General features: G+C 39.5%; 1 protein-coding gene across 1 annotated transcript; it reads left to right on the plus strand.

The window, feature by feature from the left end:
- The first annotated feature begins 485 nt into the window (after positions 1-485).
- LOC105437805 lies at positions 486-1046 on the plus strand. The gene has a single exon (XM_011664842.2). The coding sequence runs from the start codon at positions 486-488 to the stop codon at positions 1044-1046; it is 561 nt and encodes a 186-aa protein (XP_011663144.2).
- The last annotated feature ends 20825 nt before the right edge of the window (positions 1047-21871 follow it).

Here is a 21871-nt window from a genome sequence, read left to right on the forward strand (position 1 = left end):
AAATAAATCTGATGACAATAATGGCCCTGCAGCAGAGCTCTGCTTTGGTTCAGCTGGAAGAAGAGAGGCGAATGAAGATTATGAGCAAGGGAAGCTGCTGAATGAGCTGCATCAACAAAGTATCCCTCGGAGTTGTTGGGTGCGGTCCTGGATCTACTGGAGGAAGGACCAGGGACAATTCGACCAACTGATGAGGGAACTGGAAGACGAGGACCAAGAGGCATTCACGGACGTGTTGAGGCTAACCCCTGAAATGTTTAAAGAGTTAGAGCAGAGACTACATGAAAGACTGGAGAAGTGGGACACCTTCTTCAGGAAAGCCCTCTTACCCGCACTGAAGCTGGCCAGGGTGACAGCTACAAGACACTAATGTATAGCTTTAGGGTAGCCCATAATACCATTTCACTCATGGTACGTGAGATATGCACTGCCATCATTGAGGAATACGGTGATAAGCTGGTGATGTGACCTACCAGCCCACAGGAATGAAAAGCAGTCACACAGGGCTTCGAAGGCTGCTGGAATTCTCCCCAAACCTTGGTGCTTTGGACGGCAAGCATGTTGCAATCAAGTGCCCTGAGGATAGTGGGTCAATATTTTACAACTACCAGTGTTTCTACTCTATTGTACTCATGGCCCTGGTCGACGCCAAGTACAGATTTGTGTGGATAGATGTCGGAAACGAAACCTCTGATGCACAGCTCTTCAACTCGTGTGAACTAAAACAACGTCTTAAATCTGAAATCCTTGGAGTGCCTCTGCCAGAGCCTCTGTCCAACGATGATGAAGACATCCCCTACTTCTTTGTGGCAGACGAGACCTTCGCCATGACAACATGGCCAATGAAGCCGTACGCAAGGAGGGCTATGGCTAAACAAGAGAGAATTTACAACTACCGGCTGTCCCAGGCAAGGAGATTGGTGGAGAATGCTTTCGGCATTCCTACCAACCGATTTCAGTGCCTGCTGAGTACTGACCACTCTCCGACAAACCCCTTCAACCGTCAGGACCATGGTATAGGCAAGCTCCTTCTGTTGGTCACTTGAGAAGTTGACTAGGTCTTTCCGCGGCTTCTCCGCCATGTTCGTCTCGTGTTCACCCAGCGATGGTACCTAGGCAGCTTGACTGGCTTCGTCCTCGTCGTCACCCCCCCCCCCCCTTTTCGCTTTGGCTTTCGGCATCTTTTCAGTGTTCAGTAGTTGTATATTTTTCAACTGTTGACTGCAGTATGATTCCACCCCGCCTTATATTGCCGATACGCAGCGCATAGGCAACTAATCGCAGTGATAGCGAGCTAAAGCGTGTGGCAACCAGCAACTGCGAGCTAAAGCAAACGCTGTACGAGGTAGACTCGCAGCGTAGCGAGTGGCAATCGCAAGGTTTTTTGGCTGCTGTGAGTGATGTGCGAGCAACAGCGCAACAATACGCGCAATCATGCATATAGACACGAGTTAAAGCGAGGTAATTCGTGCAGGAAACGCAGCTACACATGCTCCGAAAAAAGAGGTGCGTATGATTGCGTTTACCTGCGCTAAGCTACACGCTGTCGCTTGCATTCACTGGTTGCCACTCGTATCCGCTCGTATGCGATTTGACCTTGCGTTTGCTTGCGATAGTTTAGAAAATTTTAAAACTAGCGAGCGACCAACGCAGGCACATGCGCTGGTTTGCGTATTGAGTACGTAGTGAGCATGTTTTATTGCGCGTTATTGGGTATGACTGCCTTTGTCTGCGTTCGGGTAATACCCAGCAATACGCAAGCCAAATACGCAAAGGTGTGACTGAGGCATTAGACATTGTAAGACATAAGTTGTGTCATGTTTTTCTAGACATTATTCTACACCAGACTGTAGAGCAGGGAAGAGCAAGGAGAAAATATCTGCCTACCGGTAATTCCAATTGGACACATATTTTCTGGCTGATTTCAATACCCCAAAAGCGATGGACAGTTGTAACTCCTCCAAGTATTATAATTTCTATGAGATATTTTGGAAAGCTACATGTATGTACATTATTGTTTATGGAAGTAAAGGATGATTTACAGTTAATCTGGAACAATAAAAAAATGTGCTAAAGTATCATTCAAACATACCACTTTGTCTACAATCAAAATAAATTGGAAGACATATTTACTTAGGTTCAGTTGGAGAGAGAAAAAACATTATTTTCAAAAAGGCCCAAAGTTCTTACATGCTCCGAGTCATCCATCTTCTATCCACTCAGAACTGATCTCTTGAAAATGGGTACATGGCATGGTCGATTCCTTGAAGAAGATCTCTAACGTTGAGGCACTGTGATTTAAAATACAGACAAATTGCTCATTACAAGACAGTCAAAAATAATGTCATTATGCTGATACGGTACATGACCGACAATATGTTACCATATTATTTGTATGGCATGGCTGCAGATAGACCTTAAATCAGTTTATTTGTTCTAGGAAATTGCCTTTTGTCAAAATCCAAATACAGTACCTAAAATCATGTGTTGGCTGACATTAATATATCAAAATAAACAGACAAACAAAAACAAAACATACAAACACTTACAAGAGTACATCCCATCAAGTTTATATCTATTTGTAAATCCATTACTTGTAAATAATACCAGTAAAAAAGAATTTAAATGGACAATGGATACTCAATTCAATACAATTCAGTTCACCAACGTAAGTGTATAATAGAGAGGGGTAAAGGCTAGATGATAATATGAAGTTAATATCCCCTACATGTAGTCTTAATAAACAATAATACAATAATACAATAATACTCGGGGGGGGGGGGGGGGGTTACAGCCCCCAGCTGCGTTTGCCAATGGCAGAGCGGTCTCTGTTATCACAGATGAAAGCGTGAAAAGATGTTGTATTTCAGTATCAATAACATGGATTAGGCCCGCCATGTGTATTGTATCGACAGAGAACATACTAATCAACATTAAAAAAGACTCTCCGTTATGTAACCCTATTCTTGCCTTCCTTTATGAATAACTTGTATGGATGGCCTGGTGGTCTCCATCATTGGCGTAGATCCTTACTTGATACCTATTTTTGAGGGGGGATGAATGAATAGATCACCCCCTCCCCCCTGAACAATGGGTATTAAGTAATGATCTACGACACTGGTCTCCATTATCAGAAAGGGAAAGGGGCACATATTGTTAAAAAGGAAATTATCATAGGTGAAAAGGGGCACTGATGAGAATAAAAAAAGGGGCACTTATACTGAAGGATAAAGAGCAATATTTTAGAAAAGAAAAAGGGCATGTGTCAAAATAAGAGGGGAAGTTATTAGAGGTGAAAAAGGACACTCATTAGTGATGAAAAGAGCACTTATCAGGAGGGGAAGGGGCATTTGTAAAAGTAAAACCAGTATCTCTCAGATTTGAATAGGGGCAATTATAAGAGGTGAAGGGGCACTTATCTGAAGTGAAAAGGAGTAACTTCTCGTACCTGAAAAGGGATACTTACTAGAGATTAAAAAGGGCACTTTAAATGCGAATGGGAAATGGACACTTATTGCAAAGGAAAATGGACACATGTCAAATTAAAAGGGGCACTTATCAGAGGTGAAAGGAACACTTTTTGGGTACTCTGAAAAGTGAGGGGAGGGGGCATGGGTATATTGTCTGCAAGATTCAGACTAATATTCGCAAAATATGAATTAAACGCTTCTGCTTTTACTATCATTGAGCAGAACATTCCGTTTTTTTTTGCACTATCCACCAAACAGAAGGAATAGCATGTGTAATTCAGTACAATATCATCATAATCTTGAATTAACCAAAACTATTTAAGATATGCTTTACTATACACATTCCATAGATCCTGGTGGGCATGGGCTGCAGCACCTTCTCTTTGGAATACTTTACCATTTAATTTGAGAATCATAACTTCCTTAGAGACCTTTAAATCAAAGCTGAAATCTTATCTTTTTTAACGATACCTGTATTTGGCACTATGACACTCATCCAAACTCTCTCATTCTTTATATTTTTTTTGTGGGCCTCGGAATAGAATTGTCTAGATAGACGGCACGATATAAATGCCTATTATCAATTTTAATGGAGATGATATCAGTCGATCTTTCTTCAATTTAAATTTACAAAATTTCCATCAAAGGTGCGCATCAGATTGCACTATTTGAAGTGAAAAATTGCAAAAGCTCCATACTGTGTCAAACTCAAGGCTCAAAATACACTGGGGTAGCGGGCGCTTGGCCCCTGTGAGCTTCATAATCGCCTCCGTCAGATTGCTCACAGGGACGATTGCAAATCTGGTGATTCCAAAAGACCAGCAAATAATAAACCTCGACCAGTAAATCAACCGAAAGCTATATTTAGTAAAAGGAAACCAGTTGGCGAGGAGGCGACTGCACGGGCTTGGACCAGAAATTTCGTACAGAGGTAGGAGATCTGACCATTAGAGCATACAGTAACTTGTAAAGTTGTAAGAGGGAAATAATACCGAAAATGATGAAATAGCAAAGAATTTAGGAGTATCATGGGTACCACCAATTCAATGGAAATTTGTATTTAAAAAAAAAGCCCCCGTCAGTACTAAAAGAGCCCCCGTGAGAAGGCTCACGGGGGCTCTTTTTTTGGAAGAGCCCCCGTGGACAAAAAATTAATTTGAGCCCTGGTCAGACTGAAATCAGAGTTTTGTTTTCTCTTTATTTAATACAGAGCCTGTATTCAGCAATCCCCCTCCCCCATTCCAACTGAAATTAAAGATTTGTTTTCTCTTTCTTTTATACAGAACATGTATTAGGCGAGCCCCACCCCCCCCCCTTCAACCTGTGGTTACGCCAGTCACATTTCCCTACTCTTACTCGACTATGATATGTCTGACTTAAATTATAGTTTTGTTTTCTCTTTATTTAATAAAGAGCCTATTTTAAGCGAGCCCTCCCCCTCCCAATTCCCCCCGTGGCTACGCCAATCAAATTTTCCTACTCTTTCTTGAATATTAGAGTTCCGACTAAATTGAAGGTTTGTTTTCTCTTTATTTAAAACAGAGCTTGTATTGGTGGGTGAACCCCTCCCCCATTCCTCATTTAATACAGAGCCTGAATTAGGTCTCACCTAATACAGGCTCAGTACTAAAAGAGCCCCCATGAGAAGGCTCACAGGGGCTCTTTTAGTACTGAGGGGGGCTCATATTTTGTACAAATTTCCATTGAATTGGTACCCATGATACTCCTCAATTCTTTGCTATTTCATCATTATCACTTATTTAAGTCAGCATTTTCCCTCTTACAAACTTACAAGTTACATATCTGTTACTGACTGTCATCCCGTCATGACAATCCCTCCATTTCAGCACATTAGTTCTGCACATTATTTCCTCCTCATTATTCGGAGCAACCTTATTCACATTCTTTCTTCACTTTAACCCTATTTAGCCCGGGCTATTTTGAAACTGCATAGCCCGGGGAGGGGGGGGGGGGGGCTTCTAAGGCCCCCCCCCCCTATGATCTCGGCCGTGAAACGAAAATTTGCATACATGTCAAGTGAAGTGTATAGAATACTATGGTAATTTCAATTTTTTTGAAAAATTCACTCATTTGCATATTTATGGTAATTTATGCAAATAAGGTCATCAAATTCACATCGTCTATGAAGGTCATGTATAAAATAAAGAGAAAACAAAATAATTTCAGTCTGACTTTTTATGGTCGAGAAAGAGTTGGGAAATGTGATTAGCGTAGCCATGGGGAATGGGTGGGGGGGGGGGGGGGGGAGCTTGCCTATGAAGGTCATGTATTAAATAAAGAGAAAACAAAGTAATTTCAGTCTGACATTTTATGGTCGAGAAAGAGTTGGGAAATGTGATTGGCGTAGCCATGGGGAATGGGGAATGGGGGGGGGGGGGGGGAGGGCTCGCTTAATTCAGGCTCTGTATTAAATAAAGAAAATACAAATCTTTTATTTTAGTTGGAACTCTCATATTCGAGTAGGAGAGAGGAAAAGGGAGCGGAGGGCTCACTTAATACAGACTCTGCATTAAATAAAGAGAAAACAAAACTATAAGTTTAGTCGGACGTATCATATTTGAGAAAGAGTAGGGAAATGCGATTGGCGTAGCCACGGGGTGAAGGGGGAGGGGGGGGGGGAGCTCGCCTATGAAGGTCATGTATAAAATAAAGAGAAAACAAAGTAATTTCAGTCTGACTTTTTATGGTCGAGAAAGAGTTGGGAAATGTGATTGGCGTAGCCATGGGGAATGGGTGGGGGGGGGGGCTCGCTTAATTCAGGCTCTGTATTAAATGGGGAATGGGGGGGGGGGGAAGGGCTCGCTTAATTCAGGCTCTGTATTAAATGGGGAATGGGGGGGGAGGGCTCGCTTAATTCAGGCTCTGTATTAAATAAAGAGAAAACAATCTATAAGTTTAGTCGGACGTATCATATTTGAGAAAGAGTAGGGAAATGTGATTGGCGTAGCCACGGGGTGAAGGGGGAGGGGGGGGGGGGAGCTCACCTATGAAGGTAATGTATAAAATAAAGAGAAAACAAAGTAATTTCAGTCTGACTTTTATGGTCGAGAAAGAGTTGGGAAATGTGATTGGCGTAGCCATGGAGAATGGGTGGGGGGGGGGGAGGGCTCGCTTAATACAGGCTCTGTATTAAATTGGGAATGGGGGGGGGGGGGAAGGGCTCGCTTAATTCAGGCTCTGTATTAAATGGGGAATGGGGGGGGGGGGGAAGGGCTCGCTTAATTCAGGCTCTGTATTAAATGGGGAATGGGGGGGGGGGAAGGGCTCGCTTAATTCAGGCTCTGTATTAAATGGGGAATGGGGGGGGGGAGGGCTCGCTTAATTCAGGCTCTGTATTAAATAAAGAGAAAACAAACTATAAGTTTAGTCGGACGTATCATATTTGAGAAAGAGTAGGGAAATGCGATTGGCGTAGCCACGGGGTGAAGGGGGAGGGGGGGGGGGGAGCTCACCTATGAAGGTAATGTATAAAATAAAGAGAAATAAAGTTATTTCAGTCTGACTTTTATGGTCGAGAAAGAGTTGGGAAATGTGATTGGCGTAGCCATGGGGAATGGGGGGGGGGGGGGGGGAGGGCTCGCTTAATTCAGGCTCTGTATTAAATTGGGAATGGGGGGGGGGAAGGGCTCGCTTAATTCAGGCTCTGTATTAAATGGGGAATGGGGGGGGGGGGAGGGCTCGCTTAATTCAGGCTCTGTATTAAATGGGGAATGGGGGGGGGAAGGGCTCGCTTAATTCAGGCTCTGTATTAAATAAAGAAAATACAAATCTTTTATTTAGTTGGAACTCTCATATTCGAGTAGGAGAGAGGAAAAGGTGATTGGCGTAGCCAAGGAGTAAAGGGAGCGTAGGGCTCACTTACTACAGACTTTGCATTAAATAAAGAGAAAACAAAACTATAAGTTTAGTCGGACGTATCATATTTGAGAAAGAGTAGGGAAATGCGATTGGCGTAGCCACGGGGTGAAGGGGGAGGGGGGGGGGGAGAGCTCGCCTATGAAGGTCATGTATAAAATAAAGAGAAAACAAAGTAATTTCAGTCTGACTTTTTATGGTCGAGAAAGAGTTGGGAAATGTGATTGGCGTAGCTATAACTATAAGTTTAGTCGGACGTATCATATTTGAGAAAGAGTAGGGAAATGTGATTGGCGTAGCCACGGGGTGAAAGGGGGAGGGGGGGGGGGAGCTCGCCTATGAAGGTCATGTATAAAATAAAGAGAAAACAAAGTAATTTCAGTCTGACTTTTTATGGCGAGAAAGAGTTTGGAAATGTGATTGGCGTAGCCATGGGGAATGGGTGGGTGGGGGGGGGGGGGGGGAGGGCTCGCTTAATTCAGGCTCTGTATTAAATGGGGAATGGGGGGGAAGGGCTCGCTTAATTCAGGCTCTGTATTAAATGGGGAATGGGTGGGGGGGAGGGCTCGCTTAATTCAGGCTCTGTATTAAATGGCGAATGGGGGGGGGGGGAGGGCTCGCTTAATTCAGGCTCTGTATTAAATGGGAAATGGGGGGGGGGAGGGCTCGCTTAATCAGGCTCTGTATTAAATGGGGAATGGGGGGGGGAGGGCTAGCTTAATTCAGGCTCTGTATTAAATAAAGAAAATACAAATCTTTTATTTTAGTTGGAACTCTCATATTCGAGTAAGAGAGAGGAAAAGGTTATTGGCGTAGCCAAGGGGTAAAGGGAGCGGAGGGCTCACTTAATACAGACTCTGCATTAAATAAAGAGAAAACAAACTATAAGTTTAGTCGGACGTATCATATTTGAGAAAGAGTAGGGAAATGTGATTGGCGTAGCCACGGGGTTAAGAGGGAGGGGGGGGGGGGGAGCTCACCTATGAAGGTAATGTATAAAATAAAGAGAAAACAAAGTAATTTCAGTCTGACTTTTTATGGTCGAGAAAGAGTTGGGAAATGTGATTGGCGTAGCCATGGGGAATGGGTGGGGGGGGAGGGCTCGCTTAATTCAGGCTCTGTATTAAACAGGGAATGGGGGGGGGGAGGGCTCGCTTAATTCAGGCTCTGTATTAAATGGGGAATGGGGGGGGAGGGCTCGCTTAATTCAGGCTCTGTATTAAATAAAGAAAATACAAATCTTTTATTTTAGTTGGAACTCTCATATTCGAGTAGGAGAGAGGAAAAGGTGATTGGCGTAGCCAAGGGTTAAAGGGAGCGGAGGGCTCACTTACTACAGACTCTGCATTAAATAAAGAGAAAACAAAACTATAAGTTTAGTCGGACGTATCATATTTGAGAAAGAGTAGGAAAATGCGATTGGCGTAGCCACGGGGTAAAGGGGGAGGGGGGGGGGGAGCTCGCCTATGAAGGTCATGTATAAAATAAAGATAAAACAAAGTAATTTCAGTCTGACTTTTTATGGTCGAGAAAGAGTTGGGAAATGTGATTAGCATAGCCATGGGGAATGGGTTGGGGGGGGGGGGGAGCTCGCCTATGAAGGTCATGTATTAAATGGGGAATGGGGGGGGGGGGGGAGGGCTCGCTAATTCAGGCTCTGTATTAAATGGGGAATGGGGGGGAGGGCTCGCTTAATTCAGGCTCTGTATTAAATGGGAAGGGGGGGGGGAGGGCTCGCTTAATTTAGGCTCTGTATTAAATGGGGAATGGGGGGGGGGGGGGAGGGCTAGCTTAATTCAGGCTCTGTATTAAATAAAGAAAATACAAATCTTTTATTTTAGTTGGAATTCTCATATTCGAGTAGGAGAGAGGAAAAGGTAATTGGCGTAGCCAAGGGGTAAAGGGAGCGGAGGGCTCACTTAATACAGACTCTGCATTAAATAAAGAGAAAACAAACTATAAGTTTAGTCGGACGTATCATATTTGAGAAAGAGTAGGGAAATGCAAATGGCGTAGCCACGGGTGAAGGGGGAGGGGGGGGGGGAGCTCACCTATGAAGGTAATGTATAAAATAAAGAGAAAACAAAGTAATTTCAGTCTGACTTTTTATGGTCGAGAAAGAGTTGGGAAATGTGATTAGCGTAGCCATGGGGAATGGGGGGGGGGGGGGGGGAGGGCTCGCTTAATTCAGGCTCTGTATTAAATAGGGCATGGGGGAGGGGGGTTCCCCCTTATACAGGCTTTCTATTAAATAAAGAGAAGACAAAACTTCAATTTCAGTCAGAACTAAAATAGTCGATAAAGAGTAAGAAAATGTGATTGGCGTAGCCAGGTGGTAAGGGGAGGGGGGCTCACCTAATACAGGCTCTATATTAAATAAAGAGAATACAAATAAAAGAGGCCTGTATTATATAAAAGGAAAATAAATATCTTTAAATTAGTTGGAACTCTCATAGTCGAGAAAGAGTAAATAAATGTGATTTGCATAGCCAGGGGATAAAGGGGGGGGGGTGGCTCACCTAAAAGAGGCCTGTATTATATAAAAGGAAAAAATATCATTAAATTAGTTGAAACTCTCATAGTCGAGAAAGAGTAAGTAAATTTGATTGGCGTAGCCAAGCGAGAATGGGGAGGGGGGAGGGCTCACTTAATACAGACTCTATATTAAATAAAGAGAATACAAATCTTTAATTTTAGTTGGAACTTGGAACTCTCATAGTCGAGAAAGAGTAAATAAAGGCAATTTGCATAGCCAAGGGGTAAGGGGGGGGGGGCTCACCTAATAGAGTCCCTGTATTGTACAAATATCTTTAAATTAGTCTGAACTCTCATAGGCAAGAAAGAGTAAGTAACTGTGATTGGCGTTGCCAGGGGGAAAAGTGGGGTTAGGGGGGTTAGGGGTTAGGGGGGTTAGGGGGGGGAGGGCTCGCTCAACACAGACTCTGTATAAAATATAGAGAAAACAAATATTAATTTCAGTCAGAACTATAACAGTCAATAAAGAGTAAGTAAATGTGATTGGCGCAGTCAAGCGGGAATGGGGAGAGGGAGGGCTCACTTAATACAGGCGCTATATTAAATAAAGAGAATACAAATGTTTAATTTAGTCGAGAAAGAGTAAATAAATGTGATTTGCATAGCCAGGGGGTAGGGGGGGGGGGGATTGGCTCACCTAAAAGAGGCCCTGTATATATAAAAGGAAAATAAATATCTTTAAATTAGTTGGAACTCTCGTAGTCGAGAAAGAGTAAGTAAATGTGATTGGCGTAGCTAAGCAGGGAATGGGGGGGGGGGGGGTGGCTCGCTCAATACAGACTCTGTATAAAATATAGAGAAAACAAAATTTAATTTCAGTCAGAACTATAATAATCGTTAAAGAGTAAGTAAATGTGTTTGGCATAACCATTAGGTGGCTCACCTAATAGAGTCCCTGTATTGTACGAATATCTTTAAATTAGTCTGAACTCTCATAGGCAAGAAAGAGTAAGTAACTGTGATTGGCGTAGCCAGGGGGGAAAGGGGGGTTAGGGTTGGGGGGGGGGGGGGAGGGCTCGCTCAATACAGACTCTGTATAAAATATAGAGAAAACAAATATTTAATTTCAGTCAGAACTATAATAGTCGATAAAGAGTAAGTTAATGTGTTTGGCATAACCAAAGGTTGAAGGGGGGGGGGGGGGGGGGCTCGCCTTATACAGGCTCTGTATAAAATAAAGAGAAAATAAGGTAATTTCAGTTAGACATATCATAGTCGAGAAAGAGTAGGGAAATATAAAGGGCATAGCCACGGGGTAAAGGAAGGGGGGATCTGGAGCTCACCTAATACAGGTTATATATAAAATAAAGAGAAACAAATCTTGAATTTCAGTCGGAACTATTAATAGACTAGATAGAGTACGCAAATATGATTAGCGTAGCCACGGGTGGGGGGGGGGGGAGGGGAGGCTCGCCTTATAAAATGCAGCCTCTGTATTAAATAAAGGGGAAAAAGTAATTTCAGTCTGACTTTTTATAGTCGAGAAAGAGTTATGAAATATGATTGGGGTAGCCACATAGAATGTGGGGGGGGGGGGGGTGGGAGGGCTCGCTTATTACGGGCTCTGCATTAAATGAAGAGAAATCTTAGGTTACCCAACGCTAATTCTGAAGAATTCTGTTTCTTAAGTAAGGACAAATATTAAAAATAATGTGTTCTCGTCAGGAAAAAGAGGAAGCTGGGCATTACTATTTACTATTTTGCGATTTTGTTTTCTTCTCCAAAGATGGCTGCCGCACCCCAAATATAGCTTGCCAAGTCTATTTTATTCACATATATTGTGCTATGTGAGTATACTGATGCCATGTATGACAAAACAAATGATTTGTATCACCTTAAAATAGAAGCTATTTGAACAAAATTTATATCATAGGGTCTAACCATTTTTATTTTTTTTTTTTGGGGGGGGGGGGGGGGTATATTCAACTAAATAGTAAATAGTAAAAAAAAGGAGGCAGCGGCCAAAAAGGAGGTGGGCAGGGACGAGAAAACACTTTATTTTTGTTACTTGGTCTAACGCTAAACCTAATCTAAACCCGAACTCTAACCCGAACTCTAACCCTAACCCTAACCCTAACTCTAACCCTAACCCTAACCTAACCCTAACCTAACCCTAATTATCCCTAACCCTAACCCTAGGTCTACTATGACGTTTATGTACATAAATCCTAAAGTTAAGCCGAGTAATTGACTAAATTACTGTTTGAAATCAACTGTTCTCAGCCTGAATGTCCGGATAAACAACCTGTTTATCAAACAAACGGCCGAGGGTAAAGAATTATGAGCTCGCGTACTCTCTTCGGAACAGCAGCTTCCCCCTGCCAGAGTTCTGGGGAGCTTGCTGATTAGATCTACGTAATATTCACAACACAAACATCACAGAAAAGACGGAGATCTTATCCGTCATTTACAAATTGCTTACCAAAATTGTTGATCAGGGCTTGAAGTCGAATGCGATGAATAAACAAAATGATGGCCACCGTCTTCCTACGTGTCTTTCATGATTTTGTGAGAGATTAGACACACTGTTCACTCCGACTGGGATCAGAATCGTGACAAATGTACTCGCTTTAGAGCCCCATATGTTTTACACGTAGAAGTCACTTTCGAACAAAAGAGGGCGTATTTTTAACAACATTAGAAATAACCCTTTTTCCAAACAGATTTTTAACTCATAAAAGTGGAAAAATATAGTTCTAAAATCCTATAAAGCAAAATCTAACGTCTGTTTGATATTTCAGAGTAGCATTTGAGCAAAAATAAAACAAATGTATGGTCAAACTAGGTGTATGAATTGACCCGAAAGCTGGTTCACAATGACAATCTCCCATTCATTCATACACATTCTCTAGAGATGCCTTAAATTTCACCATGAAATATTTAAGTTTCCAATGCTAAATTTCCTTTTATTTCAACAAAAAACGAAAAATAGTTGTTAAATAATCAATTTAATAGCATTCATCTATAATCTTCATCGAAAAATTTGAAATTATGAAGAAAACTAAAACCTAAATTTTGTTCCACAATGACAAATTTTATAGATGGGCTATTCGTCCAAAACAAATATTAATATGTAAAAAATTAATTAAAAATATTTTCTTGCATAATTTCAGGGAAAAAATGATTTTTTTATTTATTTAGGCTCTATTCTTTGTGTGGAGCACCATCAATTCTTACTGCACTACTTTTATTACAATTACAGATAAGTTTTAGTTTTGGAGAGAAAAACGTTTTTTTATATAGATGTACATACTTAACTAGTACATTGTTCATCTTGTCTTTTTTGCAATTTCGAAAACTGAAAAACGAAAAACGAATTGAAAAATCAATTAAATGATCAAAAAGGAATAGAAAAGCTCTTTATATCTCTTTTGGAGAATATGGAATTCGTCAAGAAATGAAAAACCTATGTGGCTTTACATAAAATTTGGTTCACTTTCACATGTTAAAGAAGAGAGAGAGAGAGAGAGAGAGAGAGAGACATTACAAGTGAGAGAGAGAAAGAGGGGGGATTGAGCAAAGGTGAGAAAGAGAAGGTGATAGAGTGTGGGTGAGAGAGACAGAGAGAGAGAGAGGAGAGAGAGAGAGAGAGAGAGAGTGAGAGAGTGAGAGAGTGAGAGAGAGAGAGAGAGAGAGAGACATTACAAGTGAGAGAGAGAAAGAGGGGGGATTGAGCAAAGGTGAGAAAGAGAAGGTGATAGAGTGTGGGTGAGAGAGACAGAGAGAGAGAGAGAGAGAGAGTGAGAGAGTGAGAGAGTGAGAGTGAGAGAGTGAGAGAGAGAGAGAGAGAGACACACAGACAGAAACAGAGTGAGTGAGAGATAAAAGGCAATTTAGCTCTGGGGAAGAAATGCAAGAACAATCTATAGAGACAATTTTACTCTCTTCCATGCAGAACATATAAAATGAGCTCCTGTGAACAAACGGTTGTTCTTACACTGCAAAGTAGCAGTAACATGCGGAAAAGTATTATTCAATATTTCCATTCTTTTAGCCAGTACAGAGACCTAGATGGCTAAGGTACCGGTGCCTGGTAGAGATTGATAGCATCATTCAGTTCTACATGGCCAGCAGGAATACAAATAATGTGTAAAAACATCATGTATTTTTCATGCCTTTTCTTTCCCAAGAGCCGTTTACCTGGGCCCGAATTCCGTCACATTCCTAATGCCAATACCAGGCTGGCAGGCATGAAAAAAAATGATTGTTCCATCATATTTCCCAGCAGGCCTCGTTACAAGCACATCTATCAGGAGTCTTTATGCTAAGAACATTTGGTAATACATTATGCACTCCAGCAAGGCCAATGGATATCCATGCCAAATTTTACGCTCAGGGAACAATTCTATCGTTAGATGGCTTCTGTGTAATAGAGGGTTACAACACAGTAATGTGCTGGTTTCCTTTTTTGGGGCCCCAATTACAAATCACCTTCATCAGCAAAGTGGAACTTGCTGCCTATGTTTTTTTTTTCTTTGGTGGGGAGGGGAGGGGGGGGGGTACTGTAAGTGTTGGACCATGGTCACTAGGACATATATGTGTTTTTTTCTTTGGTGGGGAGGGGAGGGGGGGGGGGGAGGTACTGTAAGTGTTGGACCATGGTCACTAGGACATATATATATATATATATATATATATATATATATACTAGAATAATGGTTACTACATGTAAGTATATATATATATATATATATACTTAGTAACCATTATTCTAGTGGTTTTGAGTCTATCTTTAGATATTTATAACTACATGGGTGTACCACAAGGCAATGTGCTAGTACCCCTTTTGCAGCTCCATTGATGTACTATAATCATCAATACCTTGGGGTTTCTATTTCAGGGGAGGGGCCTGTAGGGAGGGATGTTGGGCAATTGAGAAAACTTTGGGAATGGATTTTAGATTGCGTGATTCACCACTTGGGAATGAAATGTTTCTAATTAGGCACAGGAAATCAGAAGGCCGAGGGAGAGAATAAATAGGAATGGAGATTGAGGGACACACAGGTGGAATGTTGATAGGTGGCCATTTCAGAGGCAGAGAGTACTGTGGGTAACTTGGAGAGCAAGACATTTACAGGATTACAGACAGCCGTGCATGGATGATACATGCATTTCAAAGAATAGAAAGACAAAGATAAGTGATGAATGAGAGAAAGAGAGAGATGAAGAGGTGATGAGGGAGAGAAAGAGAGAAAGAGAGAGAGAGAGAATGTAGGTGATGAGAGAGAAAGATGAAGAGGTGATGAGAAAGAGAGAGAGAGGACGTAGGTAGAGAGAGAGAACAAAAATGAGATGAGGGTGATGAGAGAGAGAATGTAGGTGATGAGAGAGAGAGAGAGAGAGAGAAAGAGATGAAGAGGTGATGAGAAAGAGAGAGAGAGAGAGATGAAGGTAGACAAACAATGCAATAAAACAGAAAGGTAGTTTCACATCTTCATTAGATAAATTGGATTAATTTTCTCTTCAATGAAAGTGAGAAGAAAAAAAAAGAAGAGCGATGAAGAGAGAAAGAGAGAGAGAGAGAGAGAGAGGTGGAGATCCATGAATTGAACTTGGTGAAGCAGTGAATTTTTCCTATCAGATATCTTGAAAATGAAAGAATAGGAAGATGGCACAGATGGATGACAGAAGGAAAGATGAAGAGAGGGGAATGAATATAAACAGACTCAAAGAAAGAAACATGAACAAAGGGATGGATAGAAATAAAAACTGGCAGAGAGAGAGAGAGAGAGAGAGAGAAGGGGTGGGGGGGTGGGGGAGATAGACATACAGTGTGACAACAGAGGTAGATAACTTCGCATCATTCTTGCTATGATAGAGCAGACTCACTTTCTCTCCAATTTACATTATTATTAATGTCTATCACCTTGTGCGAGTATGAATGAACTCAGGCGCATAATTAGAGCCTTTCTGATGATCGTGGATGAAAATGACCTTGAAGCTCTATGCATTGGAACTACGAATCATTTTGGTCCTTTTAGTACTCTTAAACTTGTAATTGTTTAACACATTATAAGCGCTATGTAGCCACTTCACACTTGCAAATACACACAAACACACGCACAAAAAACACACACACTCTCTCTCTCTCTCTCTCCCTCTCAAAAAAAAAAAGAAATCTTTTTTTTTTCCTCTTCCACATTCTTTCATTTATTCCATGTGTTTTTACTGAGCTGTATGAATTGCATACCTCTGTTGAGAGCCAGCAGGACGTTACCTCATGACTTCAACCCAGAGTTAACACCCTTCTGGCTCTCAACAGATGCTTATAGTACGAATAACAGAATCTTTATTATAAAATCCTATCATCTTATTGTATTATATGCTTTTGTGTTTTATAATTTACACATTTTTTTTTTGCTGTTTTTTCGTTTTGTGGAAAAAATAAGTGATAATTTTGTTATCCTATTTCCTTAATTAATAAATGAATAAATAGTTTATAATTTTCTTATCATATGCATGTATTTCTTATCAGCCAAATGTCAATTATGTATATCATTGTAATCAATCTATGTATAATTCATTTCAGTATGTTGTAAACTATTTTCATATGTATTGTTTAATGCTATTGTATGTGTTAAACTGTTGTATATTCAACTTGCTTTTTATTTATGTGCAATGGACCCTGTGGCAGATTAGCCTTGTGCTAAACAAGTTATCCAATAAAGTCTACTACTACTACTACTACTACTACTACTACTACTACTACTACTTATAGTAGGGTTTTCCTTTACATCTAAGATATTTGTGCAAGCTAAATATAAAAAAGTGTATCTGGTCTTGTTAATTAATTGATTTAAAATGTACAAGTATGTGATTTCTAAAGTCAAGTGTAGGCCTACCCTGTACAAATAACTGCTATCTATGGCATTCATGCATGCTTTTATATTGAGTGCTCTTACCTCAGTTGATCTGTATCTTTGTGGGTGCAATTAAAACACGACATTTCTATGCATGAATGATTCTATACCATTAGAGCTAGTTCAGATATGACACAAAAAACGCTGCATTTTGTTAATGATGATGGAAGTGTAATACACTTCAAGTATACGTATCTTATAACACAGCCCTCAGTGATTACTCGCAAGGCCTTTGTCGCACGCAATTGTCATTCAATTACATGTTTAAAAATAAACATGGCTTTTTTTGGTGGCGGCTTACCGCGCTATACCCGAACAAGCCTTTAGGCTGCATCATTACATTGATGTGTTGAGGGATCTATACTTGTTCATAATGCAGTGTATTATCCGTGCTTCCTTCAACGCAAGTGGTTATCATTTCATTATATAGAAATACAAATTGGTCCAAACGTATATCATACACGTCATATATTGTCTTCTAGGAGCCAGGGGGGGGGGGTGGTGTTAATGTCATCAATTACGTCAACGTGTATAGGTGTACATTTATATTTGTATACTATGTATTCATATAGCCTGTGCCTTTCATATAACACATATTGGCTCTGGGAATAATAAATTCCAGACGATCTACCAGTGCTGTATCTATGCTTGTTCTATTCTGACTACTTGAGCTTTACCGACATTTCAGCTTCATCTATAGGGAGAAGGATGGGAGCTTGGATTTTAAGGGCATGAAGAGTAAGGGATCGAACAAAACCCTTCTCACTCTGAGGAAAAAAAATGATAGAAAATTAAGCACAAATATGAACAAGCATTAAACAAATGACATTGACAATAAGCATCCTATTCAGAGAGAAGAAGGCAGATGCAAAGAGGAAGCACTCATTCACTCTGAGGAAAAAAAATGATAGAAAATTGAGCACAAATATGAACAAGCATTAAACAAAGCAAAATGAGATTGACAATAAGGTTCCTCGGCTAATCAGAAAAGAATGCAGATGCAAAGTCTAAGAGGAAACAATCATTCATAAAAAGCAAAAGCAAGTGAAAACATATAGTTTGAAGCCTTTGTAACATAGCACTTGTAACAGTTTAAGCATGCAACATGTGTCAATCATGAATCTTCTGTATAATAGTAGCTGTGAAATTCACTAATTAAATGCAAGAGGAAATGATAAACAGTGGCAGAAACATCAATATTTTGGCTCTTTCTCTCAACAATAAAATGTCACTGGAGGTCTCATTAAGCAGAAACATACATGTAAATGTAAAATGAAGTAGCGCGTAGTTACAGAAACTTTATTTTCTAGTTACAAACTGAAGGGGTAAAATGTATTAATATTGACATTACTTTTGATTTTAGATCTGTATTTCAATTCAGTATAAGAGAAATATGATATCATATGGAAGTCAACCTATGAACAAAAACCGGGAGTGGTTAACAATTAGATTCTGGGAAAATGGGGGAAAAACAATAAATACAGAAAATACAAGCAAAAATTATCATGATAAATCTTAATATAGCAACTAAAAAAAAAAGAAGCTCCCATTAAAACACTTCTGATCTTTAAAAAAAAAATACTGCAATCAATAATCAACAAGGGAATGAAACTGAGATTTTCATTCTTTTAATCTGAAACATGAGATGGATAAGAAGCAGCTATCTTGAAACTTGATCTGCTCTTAACTAAAGCAAGACATACATATATATATATATATATATATATATATATATATATATATATATATATATATATATATATAATACACAGCAATTAAAATGATTTATGGTTTTGATTACAGAAAGAGGAGAATCTAACTCAACTTTTCTGATGAAAACAAAACTGGAAGCACATAAAACTAATAACAAACATTCTTATAGCAGAATTGTTTGTTACTGCACAATGTTAAATTGCACGTACACTCAGGTTTCAATTCATGAAAAACACTAATCACTGAACTTTGTTCCAATTTTATCTAAAAAACTGGAAGCTAATCTCAATGACTGAATTTCATGTTTGGTACATGTTTATGACTGGTTTTGGTGTCCCATTCAAATCACTACAAAGTGTTACACCAAAGTTAATGGTGCTATTTACAATTATGAAGTGATTTGCACAGCCTTGCTAAAAATAGGTTTGCCACAATACATGATCCCTCTATCAAAAAGCAAAAATTGAGATGTAATTTGCAAATGGAGTCAAAATAGATGCTTCTAGAGTCTTCATTTATTCATTTTTTTACCTAACAATTCTGAGTTTAAAATTTGAGTCACGTGGGAAAAAAACTGAAATTACATAATGTCCCACAGAAACTAATCAGAAGTTTTGCGACATTTCCTGTATAAAGTTATTTCATTGTTATGTCTTCTAGGGTAGCATGTAGACTAGCATGTATAAAGTTTGGGATATTAGTAAATACTTGGAAATAAAACTAGGTCCAATATGATTATTTATTTATACATGTAAGAAAGAACTATTTAAGGACATGAATCAAAGGCTTTATAGAAAAATACCAATGCAGTAGTGGATATTTTAATTCCTGGAAAGAAAGACAAAGAGTTTTTTTTAAATGAATGTCAATGCCAATGGTTAAGCTTTTATATCTTTGAAATATGCCTACCAAAGTAAAGTAAGTAAAAAAGCAAGTAAAAAAGGGAAAAAAAAAAAACAGGTATAAGCCAGTAAAAGTAAGTGAGAATTGTGGTTAATAGATTCCCTCTTCTTGTGGGTTCTTTGACTGAAAAAAAAGCTCCATTTTACTTTAACTCAATCTGAAGTCCTTTAAGCCCCACTGCACTACTTATAGCTACTTGCACCCCTATATAGCAAACAATTCCTAATCAGTGCCTGTTGGTCCCCCATGATCCCTTTTTTTCTTATGTCTATTGAGAGCTGATTTGATGAGATAACCACTTGTTGGTGACCTTGCAGGGAGGTCTAATCTCTTCTGGCCAAACTAGTACAGACGGGCTTTAATCAATCTAATGTTATGCCTACTCCTCTCTGTTTTACTGCCTCTGATAATCCCTACATCCTAATCTGCCCGTCTCCTTGTCCACCGCATCATTACTCCTACCGGTATAACCACAAACCCCATCCTACTCCGCCCTAATTCATAAATGATTCCCTCTTGAGAAAGGATAACACTCTCATAGATGCCAACACAAGGGATGACAACATACTTCAGCAATTCCATTAACTTAATTTACCAGAGATTTGCATGATAATTTCAGGAGCTTTACCTACTGAATGATTTAAAGAGGAATGGAGTGCATATTAAATAATATAATAATAATAATAATAATAATAATAATAATAATAATAATAATACAGTTATTTATAGTGCATTTCACCGCTGTTGCATCTCTATACACTTATGAAAAAAGATATAAAAGGGAGAAAAGGTACTGAAAACGCCTGACTAAATTATAATTCAGTCATGATGCTGTATAAACAAGTATGTTTTAAGAAAAATTTCAAAGTAAATTTATAAGTAAATGACCATTCCCCACAAAACTCGGTCTGAACAACTGGACATTTCAAGATGTTTTTCTGAGCTGATCTCAGATAATGCAGGAGGGTGCATACTGCCAATACTAATCATCAGAAACGAACAATCATTAAAAGGATTTTAACAATGACAAAACTAAGATCAGATGAAAGTTTGCAAATATAAGATAATATCTCATTGCAGAATTGAAGAGACAATTAGAGAAGGGGTACAGTAGAAGAGAAAATGTATATCTAAACAGTAATACATTTCTCTGAATAAGGAAAACATGTACAACATATTTTGTCTGTTTTGATACCTAAACTGTTGATCAAACATACAACACTTAAACAAATCCAACCCTGAGCAGTGAATACACAATGAACCGAAATCCTGTCATAGTTTATGAAACCATAATGAAATTTGTTTATATTTACATCATCATGTAGATTTTCATAAAAAAATAAAGAGTAACATAATCAAAAAGCAACAATCTGTATATTAATAATAATGATAACAATATATATCTTGTTTACCCAGGGTAGCCTTATTATTAATACTGCACTCCCCTTTTTTGTTACCCCAATAATCCACTGTATCCTTCTCCCGAATGAAAATGAAATTTCACATCATTCATTGAAACTCAGTCATGTCCCAGTTGCCCAGGGGCTCCTATGCATTTTAATGTAACTCTGACAGGATGTCACCCATTTCGAATGGTTTAACATTATAGAAGCTGCCCTGGATGTGTCAATTTTTACCAGTTGTTTTTCTCCCTTTCTCTTGCATCCCCAACAAGTTTTGTTAGTTCTCATGTGACTTATTATTCAGTCAAAGCTGGTTTTATGAAACTCCCAGTTTTTACCTCTTTCTATTCTCTGTAACACATTTTCTCTTTTTCATTTCCTGTTGTTCAGTAATCATTTATCGCAGCTCTCATATTCTTAAACCGTCTGCTATATCTGTCTTTTTACATGTGAATATCTACAGCAATTCATCATTCATATCGCCTTCTACATGTTTATTATCAGATGTTTCCCTTTTAGCTAATCAAATTGTCTTTTATCAGAGAAAAGCTCCCTGGATTGAGTTATCTTTCCTCCAATATGGTCCCTGTTTGCACTGTTCATCTGTCTTTGCCTTTTTTGACAGTTTTTATGCTGAAAGCAAGAAAGGTGTTAAAGTCATGATGAAAGATACAAGTTAATGTGACTTACATGATGATTAAATGTCTCTAACCTTGTACCAACTCTGAACCTATTCCTCCTATCCATTTATCTCCCCCCTCTCTCTCTCTCACTCTCTCTCTCTCTCTCTTGCTCTCTCCCTCTCTCACTCTCTCTCTCCCTCTCTCTCTCTCTCTCTCTCTCTCTCTCACAGTGCAAGAAGGGCATTAGCTCTGTATTGTAAGCTACCAAACCGGTAAGTAGTTAATGGTCTCCTGTCTCACCGTAGATGTCTTAGTGTCTTTTTACCTCGCATCGACACTCGACCCTCCCCTCCCCCTCCTCTCTCTCTCTCTCTCTCTCTCTCTATCTCTCTCTCTCTCATGATCCTGCATATAATGGTGATCATGATCTTGCCTTTCTACAAATTTTGTCTGCTGAGTGCAAGAAGGGCATCTGTTATTAAAAGCTA

Source organism: Strongylocentrotus purpuratus, unplaced genomic scaffold (genome assembly GCF_000002235.5).
Source record: "Strongylocentrotus purpuratus isolate Spur 01 unplaced genomic scaffold, Spur_5.0 spur5_scaffold_14, whole genome shotgun sequence".
NCBI lineage: Eukaryota > Metazoa > Echinodermata > Echinoidea > Camarodonta > Strongylocentrotidae > Strongylocentrotus > Strongylocentrotus purpuratus.